General features: G+C 36.8%; 1 protein-coding gene across 1 annotated transcript in view; it reads left to right on the plus strand.

Moving 5' to 3' along the window:
* Nucleotides 1-556: 556 nt before the first annotated feature.
* Nucleotides 557-12,999, plus strand: part of LOC107664905 (amyloid protein-binding protein 2-like) — a 15,745-nt gene continuing 3,302 nt past the window's right edge. The window contains exons 1-21 of the mRNA XM_016455590.1: nucleotides 557-909; nucleotides 2,990-3,078; nucleotides 5,212-5,363; nucleotides 5,445-5,568; nucleotides 5,678-5,846; nucleotides 5,917-6,006; nucleotides 6,089-6,156; nucleotides 6,262-6,367; nucleotides 6,479-6,603; nucleotides 7,592-7,677; nucleotides 7,888-8,077; nucleotides 9,510-9,661; nucleotides 9,743-9,866; nucleotides 9,976-10,144; nucleotides 10,226-10,315; nucleotides 10,398-10,465; nucleotides 10,571-10,676; nucleotides 10,773-10,897; nucleotides 11,884-11,969; nucleotides 12,180-12,370; nucleotides 12,536-12,701. Coding sequence (XP_016311076.1) covers nucleotides 772-909; nucleotides 2,990-3,078; nucleotides 5,212-5,363; nucleotides 5,445-5,568; nucleotides 5,678-5,846; nucleotides 5,917-6,006; nucleotides 6,089-6,156; nucleotides 6,262-6,367; nucleotides 6,479-6,603; nucleotides 7,592-7,677; nucleotides 7,888-8,077; nucleotides 9,510-9,661; nucleotides 9,743-9,866; nucleotides 9,976-10,144; nucleotides 10,226-10,315; nucleotides 10,398-10,465; nucleotides 10,571-10,676; nucleotides 10,773-10,897; nucleotides 11,884-11,969; nucleotides 12,180-12,370; nucleotides 12,536-12,701 — 2,614 coding nt within the window. The 5' untranslated portion in view covers nucleotides 557-771. The remainder of the gene's footprint in view (nucleotides 910-2,989; nucleotides 3,079-5,211; nucleotides 5,364-5,444; nucleotides 5,569-5,677; nucleotides 5,847-5,916; nucleotides 6,007-6,088; nucleotides 6,157-6,261; nucleotides 6,368-6,478; nucleotides 6,604-7,591; nucleotides 7,678-7,887; nucleotides 8,078-9,509; nucleotides 9,662-9,742; nucleotides 9,867-9,975; nucleotides 10,145-10,225; nucleotides 10,316-10,397; nucleotides 10,466-10,570; nucleotides 10,677-10,772; nucleotides 10,898-11,883; nucleotides 11,970-12,179; nucleotides 12,371-12,535; nucleotides 12,702-12,999) is intronic.

Here is a 12,999-nt window from a genome sequence, read left to right on the forward strand (position 1 = left end):
TTTTTTTTTTTTTTTTTTTTTTTTTTATTATTATAGAGTGTATAATAATGTATAATAATATAAATGTTTCAAACAAAAATGTTTGTTTGGAATGTTGTTTAATATAATTTCAAGTTAAAAATTATATAAAAATTATTTTAAAAATAATATGATGAAATGTATAATTTAATTATAATTTTTTATATAATTTTTCTTACATCCTTATTGCTTTACTTTTCATCCCTATAGTCTTCTGTAATATTACTCTAAGAAAAGCTTGTTGCTTTTTTTAAAATTTTTATTAGACATTAAAGACATAACATGCAACATTTACAACTTTAACAAGACATCCAAAAAGATAACACAATTAAAGGAATGGGTTTACATTACATAGAAAAAAAAAGAAAAGATCAATAAATAAAAATCAATAATAATACTTAAAGAAAAAAAAGACGGCATATACCCGTTCAATTTTCAAGTAACTTCAACTCTTTAGCTCAAATGCGCTGAAATTCACTGAGTGCGAGCTGAGCTCTAGCTCTACGTCATCGCCCAAAGTGTCATAGAGTGGGCGGGGCATCTCGATCTGTGATGAGCTTTAAACATGAGAGCATAACCTTAGGGTTGTGTTCTCTATCATAACAGTCCGTTTCGATCTCTAAAAGCGCTTCCAGCTGCAGGGGTGTATGAGGAGCATCAGAGTAAAGAGTTTTGCCTCGATCAGGTAGCGAAGGAGGTGAAAGTAGGAGTGGAAGAGGGGGGCTGTGGTTGGATTTAGTGAAAGAAAACAACATGGCCGCGGTGGAGCTGGAATGGATCCCTGAGACCCTGTACAACACCGCTATCTCAGCCGTGGTCGACAACTACGGCCGATCGCGACGGGACATCCGCTCTCTGCCTGAAAATATACAGTTTGATGTGTACTACAAGGTAAGAAGGAAAGCGAATGGGTTCCGTGCGGAACAAACGTCAAAGGCATCTGACACTTTTTACTAGCAGCTCGGCTAACAAAAACTGATGCGACCTCTCAGTGGAGCGCTGGTTAGGAGAGACTCGAGCTACCAGACGATTTAACCGTTCAGGTTTTCTGTTTTGAGAGTCCACTCGTTTCTGTGTGGCAGTTTGGGTGAAGGCTGGTTGAAGTGGACACTATGTTCCAGTTATCTTCGCATGTACCTTATCTAACTTACTGCTGTATGAGCTACAGCTCTCTGGGTCAAGACTAGTTAACTATATAACACGGTGACATCTCACTTTTTACCCTGTTTACCTTATTTATGGGTACGAGCCCAGTGTAATATGTTTATTATAATGTTATGTGAGTATTTAAACCATAACCGTGTTTCTAACGACTTCGCGAGATAAGACAACTGGCATCTGAATATGTGGTTTGAATGGTTTGTCACCAACCACTGTGGAAAGTATTAATAAACACTGTACAGTATAATAGACACTTATTAGACCGAATAATAGAGGCATGGTAACACTTAATAAGGTCTCTTTTGTTAACATTAACTAAAAATTAAAAATACTTCTGAAACATATTAATTGTATTTAATGATCATTTCAACATATAGCCTATTAATATATTATTTAAAATCTAGCTGGATCTCTTATTATTATTTAATGCACCGTGAGCTAACATTAACTAAAAATTAACAGTTGATTATTTTTTATTAATTAAAATTACCAAAGAATAATAAATATTATTGTTAGTTAATGTTAGCTACTGGTTTTACTAATGGGACCTTATTGTTAAGTGCTACTGCATATATTTATGTATGAAACCCCCAAATTACTTATTTTATCTCAAATAATCATTTTTTCATGTGTTTTGAAGCCACTTAGTGCAACCTGTTTAACTCTTTTTATTTGATTTGCCTTTTTGGATATTGAGGTTTGATTAGACCAATCCCACTTTTTCTGTTTTTTTTATACAAAGGCTATCACAGTTTGTTGTCCACAAATGACTAATGATTGAGGAACGATTAAATTTTTTTACATGTTCTGTATTGCCAAAGAGAGGGCTGCATTTATTGTCAGTGTAGTTGAAATGACTTAACAAATTAAGTTTAACTTAAGCTCAGGGCGTTTTTTGGTATTTTCGCCTAAATTTAACATACTCAAATTCAAATGTTTACCCTGCACACATACAATGGAGGAAATTAAAAAAAATGGTTTCATTGTAAAGAAAACCCTTTGAACTACAAAATATGAGTGTAATTCTTTATAAATAACATTATATACTTTTCAAATATTACTATAAACACAAAAAAAACATAGGCGCTTTTGGAGATTTAAAACTAAGTATTTTTTTGAAAATCTGTAATTCAGGTTCTATTAGGCACAACTCTCTGCAATTTACTTTGTTCGTATCCGGGTCCGCAGAGTTTAACTGGTTTTAACTGAAATATTATTTCTAGATGTGGAAAAATAATGTACATTAATAAAACGTATTACTCCATTTTTATACTTTATATTATACTTTTTCTAGTTATGCCAAGTTCTAAAATATTTTCTCGGATAGAAATTGTAAGTACACAAATATAAAAAAAAAAAATCTTATTCTTAATCCTTTTTCAGTAAATCAAGAAATACTGGTAAAGTTATGGGGCTTTTGAATATGGTTGTGGACAGTTTGGGGCCTTGGAGTCAAAAAGGCTAACTTCGGATGATCATAGATTTTAGCCTCAAATATAACAGTAAGGGTTAAATTACACTATTGTGAAGATAATTTAACCATTTAATCTTTGCATTAGGTTTTTCACAGCTTTGTACAGTCAGGCTATTTGGTGTCGGATACCAGATGTGCCAGATCACAAACAAAATGTTTTTGGCACACGTATTATTGGTCTTGCACAGACTCTTCCTGATTGTACATTCTGTTTTCATAATGGCTACTTTTCCTGGTTTTCTGGCTCTTGGCACCCCCAAGGGAAAGCTTGAGTTGTCTTTGTGTCACATGTACAATAGGGTCAGCAGCAGTCTCACATTTCTTCATGTGTTCCAGCTTTACCAGCAAGGCCGCCTCTGTCAGCTGGGAGGGGAGTTCTGTGAGCTGGAGGTCTTCGCTAAAGTCCTCAGGGCCTCTGACAAAAGGTATCTGAGTCCACTCTTACTCTGTCTATCAAGGTAATATAGCTCAAATCCATATCTTAATGATGTGTTTATGGCCACGCTGAATGAGATTGAGTGTGTGTGTATTTTGGGCAGATGATTAAAATCTCACATGATGTATGGTGCAGGGCTTTATTGGCGTCTTCACAAGACTTGGTTGTAGAGTAATTTATGTGGTGATAGAAACTAATTTGATCATGTTTGTACTCATTTTTTTAAATGTTAAAGTGCCCCTATTATGCCTTTTTGAATATTACCTTTCATGCCGTGTGTCATGTAGCTGTATGTGAACATAAACTATCTGCAAAGTTGTGAAGCCGACAGTGCACGATAAATAAAGTTATTGTCTATCAAAAAAAAGAGTCGGCTCACAATCGCCTAAACGAGTCGTCAGGAATTCGAATCTTAATCTGTTACGACTCTACATTACGAAGTAACGACGTTCTACGTCGCCAACTTGCCCGCCCACAAACAGTAAAATTTCTGTGTGGTTAACATCATGTCGAGAAGACACTGTATCCTACGCTGTGAGAGTAAATTTGTTTTATCTCATCTTATAATTACCACAAGCTTGTTAACACTTGACACTTACAGTACCACTGAGAAACGTCCTGCTCCAGTCGTGCTTGCGAATCAGTCTCTTGTCGATCAGCCAGTTCAACCGTTTCATCATCAGTCTCCGGCTCCAATTGGTAAGGTACAATCGAAACCATCTTTTCTATGTATTGACAAGTCTCCAGGGCTGTCATTTCGTCATGGCAATGGGCGATTCGTTTCCGACACGCGCTGTACGCGGTAGACCAATCCAGAGCCAATCTCTCTACGGCTCTGGACCAATCACAAAGGACTGCGCCATCTGACCAATAACAGCAGTGAGGGCTCACGGAAAGGAGGGGTTTAGAGAGACTGATTCTTTGAACTGCTTCGCACGAGTCGTTCATGAATCATTTAGAAATTAGGTAAAATTAAATCTCTTTTTTTAGAAAACTAATGTGTTTTTTGACCTTGCATGCATGTAAACCTGTTTTAGGAGACTCGTAAAACAATATTAGCACGCTGTACGCGGTAGACCAATCCAGAGCCAATCTCTCTACGGCTCTGGACCAATCACAAAGGACTGCGCCATCTGACCAATAACAGCAGTGAGGGCTCACGGAAAGGAGGGGTTTAGAGAGACTGATTCTTTGAACTGCTTCGCACGAGTCGTTCATGAATCATTTAGAAATTAGGTAAAATTAAATCTCTTTTTTTAGAAAACTAATGTGTTTTTTGACCTTGCATGCATGTAAACCTGTTTTAGGAGACTCATAAAACAATATTAGCAACATTAAAGCAACATTAAAAATGGCATAATAGGGGCACTTTAAATATTGATATACTGTATCTTGGGCTTGGTAAGATTTTTTTTGAAAGAAGTTTCTAATGCTCACCAAGTCTGCATTTATTGCATCAAAGATACAGTAAAACATAATATTGTAAAATATTACAACTTCAAAATAACCGTTTTCTATTAATGTAATTTATTCATGTGATGGCGAAACTGAATTTTCAGCAGTTTTCAATGTCACATGATCCTTCAGAAATCATTCTAATATGCTGATTTGCTGTTTAAGAAACATTTCTTATGATCAAAGTTGAAAACAGTTGTGCTGCCTAATAATTTTGTGGAAACTGCTACATTTTTGTCAGGATTCTTTAATGAATAGATAGTTAAAAAGAATAGCATGTATTCAAAATAGATTTAAAACGATGTATCAAGACTTGACTGTCAATTATAATCAATTTAATGCATCCTTGTTGAATAAAAATGAATTACTTTAAAAAACAAACGTTTTAACAGTAGTGTATTATATGCAAAGTGTGTAGCATATATTTGCATTATATCAGCCATCCTGCTTTCTAGATATTAGCTTTGATTTAAAAACTACAGTATATTGGTTCACCAGTAGTAATATAATATATATTTTAAATAGTATTTGACATTGCTTGAAGTTAAAGAAACATCTCTATACTGTCACCCTAAAAAAGCAACTTTATATATATGCATGCAAACTATTTTTCATAAGGCTGTATTGATACTTCTATGAAAGACTAAGTACATATTTTCTTTCACAGGCACCTCCTACACCACTGCTTCCAGGCTCTGATGGACCACGGTGTAAAGGTCGCTTCAGTTCTGGCCAACTCTTTCAGCCGCCGATGTTCATACATCGCAGAGTCAGATGCGCATGTGAAAGAGAAAGCTATACAGTTTGGCTTTGTTTTAGGTATGACTGATGTGGCTCACTTTTCTGCTTTTTCAGCTTGTATTAACAAGCTATTGCAATAATACTTTGCTTGGATATCAGGTGGCTTTTTATCAGATGCCGGCTGGTATGGAGATGCAGAGAAAGTCTTCCTGTCTTGCCTCCAGCTGTGCACATTACACGATGAAGTTCTTCACTGGTATCGTGCAGTGGAGTGTTGTGTGAGGTGAGTGAATGGTCCGCTTGAGTCTCTTCTAGCTCTAAATGGTCATATTAACGGTGAGTAAATTGTATTAGTATCTTATTAATGTGTTATTGTGGAATTTGTATGCCAGGTTACTTCATGTGCGTAATGGCAACTGCAAATACCACCTGGGAGAAGAAACTTTCAAACTGGCCCAGTCTTACATGGACAAACTAGCCAAACACGGCCATCAGGCTAATAAGGCTGCCCTGTATGGAGAACTGTGTGCCCTACTCTTTGCCAAAAGCCACTATGATGAGGTAAGTCCCATTGCAAATATCCCAGAAGTCTGTTTGAAGAATGGCTGCTCTACAGCTTGATGTGTTTCAGGCTTATAGGTGGTGTATAGAGGCTATGAGGGAGATCACCGTTGGCTTACCTGTGAAAGTAGTAGTTGATGTTCTCAGACAAGCCTCTAAGGTCAGTGATTGTTAGATATTTGAGTTTTTATAAATACATGTGAACTTCTTTTCCATTAAATAATGAATATTGATCCCTGCAGGCATGTGTTGTTAAGCGGGAGTTTAGGAAAGCTGAACAACTGATAAAACATGCGGTCTTCTTGGCACGGTAAGCACTATCAAGCATATTTCTTTTTTAAGCATGTGTGGTGTTGAAATGTTGTTCTGTTTGGCAGCGGTGAAATGCCTATGTATTTCCACATTTTGTTTTCAGGGAACATTTTGGGCACAAGCACCCAAAATACTCAGATACACTACTAGATTATGGATTTTACCTATTAAATGTGGATAATATCTGTCAATCAGTGGCCATTTACCAGGTTAGCCAAGAATTAGTTAAACTTTCGGTTCTTTGCAAGTATAAATAAAACATTTTCTCATTCTTTCAAAGACTAGGTGATTTACTTGTTGTTGATGTGTTTTACCTTCAGACTGCACTAGATATTCGACAGTCAGTGTTTGGAGGAAAGAATATTCATGTTGCAACTGCACATGAGGACCTGGCGTATTCGTCCTACGTCCATCAGTACAGCTCTGGTAAATTCGACAATGCACTGTGAGTATCTCAATTCCGTCCTGGGCACATTAGTTACAGAGAAAGAATTATTTTATATCATTTTGAACCATAATTGCATCTGTGTCAGGTGGGTAAATGGACAGTGCAAGTGTTTCGTGCACCACTATTCTTACACTCTAAATCATAGAGCATATCAATTGCAGATGATGATTGATGGACAGATGACTCTCATGAGCTGGTTCTTTTAAAGAATCATCCAAAAAACTGTTGTTATCCGTTTGAATCATTCAAAATGAATCTTTCACTGAATGAACAGAATCGATCGGAGTGCATTTTGCTTCTTAATCATTTATTTGACCACAATTCCTTCATTTCTGTCCGTTTTGAAATGAAGCTAGAACTGTTTTGTGTGTCAGACAGATATCAACAGTATCATTATTAACTGGTGGTTCATGTGACCATAAGTAATTGAAGTGTATTTTTTAAAGTAATGACATTTACATTTTAATAAACAATATTACGCTATAAAATATAAGCCAAAATACAAAAAAGTAACCAAAATAATATTGATTTTTTTTTTTTACAAAAATCTGTAATCTTTTGTGGGGCTCTTTGCTGCAAAAACAAAATTCGTTAGGCAGCATTGAACAATACGTAATAGGTCAGAGGCAAAATAGCGTTGCTGTTTTTATGAAAGAAGACAAACATCCTTATTAGATCACCATGAGTAATTGAATTGGTGTTGTGAGTCACTTCTTCAAAAGCAAGCTGCCACATTGCTCTATTCATACCAAGACAAAACAGTATTTTGGTTGCAACTAATCCCATATGAACTTTCATACCATTTTATTTGTCCCTTGAGTGTTATGAAGTCCATGACACAGATGACCAGTAGTTGCCCTAAACTTTTACACAATTATGATGTTCTTGTAGAACTGCTTTGTCCTCTGTGTTTTTTTTTTTTTTTTTCATGGAAGTGTTTATCGAATAACATGTACCCATTTCATACTTTGAATTTTACTTTTAGATTCCACGCAGAACGTGCCATAGACATCATAACTCACATTCTCCCTGAAGACCATCTGCTGCTGGCCTCATCCAAGAGGGTGAAAGGTGAGACTAGCACTTTGAAAAGCTTTCATAACTCTTCTCATTCACAGCTGCATTACTGGAATGACAACATTAAGATGGCCCTTCACAGTTCAAAGTAGTATTATCTTTTCACTCATTATTCAGTTTGTTTAGGTTTTGTTTGTTTTTTTTGATTTGTTGAAAAATCACATTACGTCAAGCTAATTTGTATTTCTGATCTTCCATCTCAAGCCCTAATCCTGGAGGAGATCGCCATTGATTGCCATAACAAAGAAACCGAGGAACGCCTCCTGCAGGAGGCCCATGATCTGCACCTCTCCTCCCTGCAGTTGGCCAAAAAAGCTTTCGGAGAGTTCAACGTTCAGACGGCAAAACACTATGGGAACCTGGGCCGCCTCTACCAATCCATGCGCAAATTGAAGTAACACATTTGCATAATGTCCGCCCACGTTCTACGTCGCCAACTTGCCCGCCCACAAACAGTAACATTTCTGTGTGGTTAACATCATGTCGAGAAGACACTGTATCCTACGCTGTGAGAGTAAATTTGTTTTATCACATCTTATAATTACCACAAGCTTGTTAACACTTGACACTTACAGTACCACTGAGAAACGTCCTGCTCCAGTCGTGCTTGCGAATCAGTCTCTTGTCGATCAGCCAGTTCAACCATTTCATCATCAGACTCCGGCTCCAATTGGTAAGGTACAATCGAAACCATCTTTTCTATGTATTGACAAGTCTCCAGGGCTGTCATTTCGTCATGGCAATGGGCGATTCGTTTCCGACACGCGCTGTACGCGGTAGACCAATCCAGAGCCAATCTCTCTACGGCTCTGGACCAATCACAAAGGACTGCGCCATCTGACCAATAACAGCAGTGAGGGCTCACGGAAAGGAGGGGTTTAGAGAGACTGATTCTTTGAACTGCTTCGCACGAGTCGTTCATGAATCATTTAGAAATTAGGTAAAATTAAATCTCTTTTTTTAGAAAACTAATGTGTTTTTTGACCTTGCATGCATGTAAACCTGTTTTAGGAGACTCATAAAACAATATTAGCAACATTAAAGCAACATTAAAAATGGCATAATAGGGGCACTTTAAATATTGATATACTGTATCTTGGGCTTGGTAAGATTTTTTTTGAAAGAAGTTTCTAATGCTCACCAAGTCTGCATTTATTGCATCAAAGATACAGTAAAACATAATATTGTAAAATATTACAACTTCAAAATAACCGTTTTCTATTAATGTAATTTATTCATGTGATGGCGAAACTGAATTTTCAGCAGTTTTCAATGTCACATGATCCTTCAGAAATCATTCTAATATGCTGATTTGCTGTTTAAGAAACATTTCTTATGATCAAAGTTGAAAACAGTTGTGCTGCCTAATAATTTTGTGGAAACTGCTACATTTTTGTCAGGATTCTTTAATGAATAGATAGTTAAAAAGAATAGCATGTATTCAAAATAGATTTAAAACGATGTATCAAGACTTGACTGTCAATTATAATCAATTTAATGCATCCTTGTTGAATAAAAATGAATTACTTTAAAAAACAAACGTTTTAACAGTAGTGTATTATATGCAAAGTGTGTAGCATATATTTGCATTATATCAGCCATCCTGCTTTCTAGATATTAGCTTTGATTTAAAAACTACAGTATATTGGTTCACCAGTAGTAATATAATATATATTTTAAATAGTATTTGACATTGCTTGAAGTTAAAGAAACATCTCTATACTGTCACCCTAAAAAAGCAACTTTATATATATGCATGCAAACTATTTTTCATAAGGCTGTATTGATACTTCTATGAAAGACTAAGTACATATTTTCTTTCACAGGCACCTCCTACACCACTGCTTCCAGGCTCTGATGGACCACGGTGTAAAGGTCGCTTCAGTTCTGGCCAACTCTTTCAGCCGCCGATGTTCATACATCGCAGAGTCAGATGCGCATGTGAAAGAGAAAGCTATACAGTTTGGCTTTGTTTTAGGTATGACTGATGTGGCTCACTTTTCTGCTTTTTCAGCTTGTATTAACAAGCTATTGCAATAATACTTTGCTTGGATATCAGGTGGCTTTTTATCAGATGCCGGCTGGTATGGAGATGCAGAGAAAGTCTTCCTGTCTTGCCTCCAGCTGTGCACATTACACGATGAAGTTCTTCACTGGTATCGTGCAGTGGAGTGTTGTGTGAGGTGAGTGAATGGTCCGCTTGAGTCTCTTCTAGCTCTAAATGGTCATATTAACGGTGAGTAAATTGTATTAGTATCTTATTAATGTGTTATTGTGGAATTTGTATGCCAGGTTACTTCATGTGCGTAATGGCAACTGCAAATACCACCTGGGAGAAGAAACTTTCAAACTGGCCCAGTCTTACATGGACAAACTAGCCAAACATGGCCATCAGGCTAATAAGGCTGCCCTGTATGGAGAACTGTGTGCCCTACTCTTTGCCAAAAGCCACTATGATGAGGTAAGTCCCTTTGCAAGTATCCCAGAAGTCAGTTTGGAGAATGGCTGCTCTACAGCTTAATGTGTTTCTAATGTGTTGCAGGCTTATAGGTGGTGTATAGAGGCTATGAGGGAGATCACCGTTGGCTTACCTGTGAAAGTAGTAGTTGATGTTCTCAGACAAGCCTCTAAGGTCAGTGATTGTTAGATATTTGAGTTTTTATAAATACATGTGAACTTCTTTTCCATTAAATAATGAATATTGATCCCTGCAGGCATGTGTTGTTAAGCGGGAGTTTAGGAAAGCTGAACAACTGATAAAACATGCGGTCTTCTTGGCACGGTAAGCACTATCAAGCATATTTCTTTTTTAAGCATGTGTGGTGTTGAAATGTTGTTCTGTTTGGCAGCGGTGAAATGCCTATGTATTTCCACATTTTGTTTTCAGGGAACATTTTGGGCACAAGCACCCAAAATACTCAGATACACTACTAGATTATGGATTTTACCTATTAAATGTGGATAATATCTGTCAATCAGTGGCCATTTACCAGGTGAGCCAAGAATTTCAAAAAGTATAAATAAAGGATTTTCTCATTCTTTGAAAGATTATTTGTGATTTACTTGTTATTGATGTGTTTTACCTTCAGACTGCACTAGATATTCGGCAGTCAGTGTTTGGAGGAAAGAATATTCATGTTGCAACTGCACATGAGGACCTGGCGTATTCGTCCTACGTCCATCAGTACAGCTCTGGTAAATTCGACAATGCACTGTGAGTATCTCAATTCCGTCCTGGGCACATTAGTTACAGAGAAAGAATTATTTTATATCATTTTGAACCATAATTGCATCTGTGTCAGGTGGGTAAATGGACAGTGCAAGTGTTTCGTGCACCACTATTCTTACACTCTAAATCATAGAGCATATCAATTGCAGATGATGATTGATGGACAGATGACTCTCATGAGCTGGTTCTTTTAAAGAATCATCAAAAAAACTGTTGTTATCCGTTTGAATCATTCAAAATGAATCTTTCACTGAATGAACAGAATCGATCGGAGTGCATTTTGCTTCTTAATCATTTATTTGACCACAATTCCTTCATTTCTGTCCGTTTTGAAATGAAGCTAGAACTGTTTTGTGTGTCAGACAGATATCAACAGTATCATTATTAACTGGTGGTTCATGTGACCATAAGTAATTGAAGTGTATTTTTTAAAGTAATGACATTTACATTTTAATAAACAATATTACGCTATAAAATATAAGCCAAAATACAAAAAAGTAACCAAAATAATATTGATTTTTTTTTTTTACAAAAATCTGTAATCTTTTGTGGGGCTCTTTGCTGCAAAAACAAAATTCGTTAGGCAGCATTGAACAATACGTAATAGGTCAGAGGCAAAATAGCGTTGCTGTTTTTATGAAAGAAGACAAACATCCTTATTAGATCACCATGAGTAATTGAATTGGTGTTGTGAGTCACTTCTTCAAAAGCAAGCTGCCACATTGCTCTATTCATACCAAGACAAAACAGTATTTTGGTTGCAACTAATCCCATATGAACTTTTATACCATTTTATTTGTCCCTTGAGTGTTATGAAGTCCATGACACAGATGACCAGTAGTTGCCCTAAACTTTTACACAATTATGATGTTCTTGTAGAACTGCTTTGTCCTCTGTGTTTTTTTTTTTTTTTCATGGAAGTGTTTATCGAATAACATGTACCCATTTCATACTTTGAATTTTACTTTTAGATTCCACGCAGAACGTGCCATAGACATCATAACTCACATTCTCCCTGAAGACCATCTGCTGCTGGCCTCATCCAAGAGGGTGAAAGGTGAGACTAGCACTTTGAAAAGCTTTCATAACTCTTCTCATTCACAGCTGCATTACTGGAATGACAACATTAAGATGGCCCTTCACAGTTCAAAGTAGTATTATCTTTTCACTCATTATTCAGTTTGTTTAGGTTTTGTTTGTTTTTTTTGATTTGTTGAAAAATCACATTACGTCAAGCTAATTTGTATTTCTGATCTTCCATCTCAAGCCCTAATCCTGGAGGAGATCGCCATTGATTGCCATAACAAAGAAACCGAGGAACGCCTCCTGCAGGAGGCCCATGATCTGCACCTCTCCTCCCTGCAGTTGGCCAAAAAGGCTTTCGGAGAGTTCAACGTTCAGACGGCAAAACACTACGGGAACCTGGGCCGCCTCTACCAATCCATGCGCAAATTCAAGGTGCTTATTAATTTATTCCTTATTTAAACCCGTAGTATAAGTAATAGTGGATCATTTTGCAAGCTGTGTGTTTTTGTTTTCTGTTGTGTAAGCTAAACTCAACAGAGTGCTTTTGAGGTCGCTCTTGGGATGACTGACCTTTCCATGGTGTGATTTGTAATGCAGGAGGCAGAGGAGATGCACATCAAGGCCATTCAGATCAAGGAGCAGCTGTTGGGACAGGAGGACTATGAGGTGGCTCTGTCAGTGGGACACTTGGCCTCGCTCTACAACTACGACATGAATCAGTATGATGACGCAGAGCGTCTGTACTTGCGTTCCATCTCTATTGGTGAGGGTTACGTTTGTCATGAACGCATTTTGGGTGGGAGCGCATGATATCTGTACCATCAGTTACTGACCTTTTTCCTTTTGTAAATTATTAATGTAACTTAATATTGAATATATAATTCGGATGAAATTGGATATTTAAAGGGGTCATATGATGCGATTTCAATTTTTCCTTTCTCTTTGGAGTGTTACAAGCTCTTGGTGCATAAAGAAGATCTGTAAAGTTGCAAAGACTAAAGTCTCAAATCCAAAGAGATATTCTTTATGAAAGTTCAGAGTCAGCCACACCTACCTAAAAC

Source organism: Sinocyclocheilus anshuiensis, unplaced genomic scaffold (genome assembly GCF_001515605.1).
Source record: "Sinocyclocheilus anshuiensis isolate Anshui unplaced genomic scaffold, SAMN03320099.WGS_v1.1 scaffold319, whole genome shotgun sequence".
NCBI lineage: Eukaryota > Metazoa > Chordata > Actinopteri > Cypriniformes > Cyprinidae > Sinocyclocheilus > Sinocyclocheilus anshuiensis.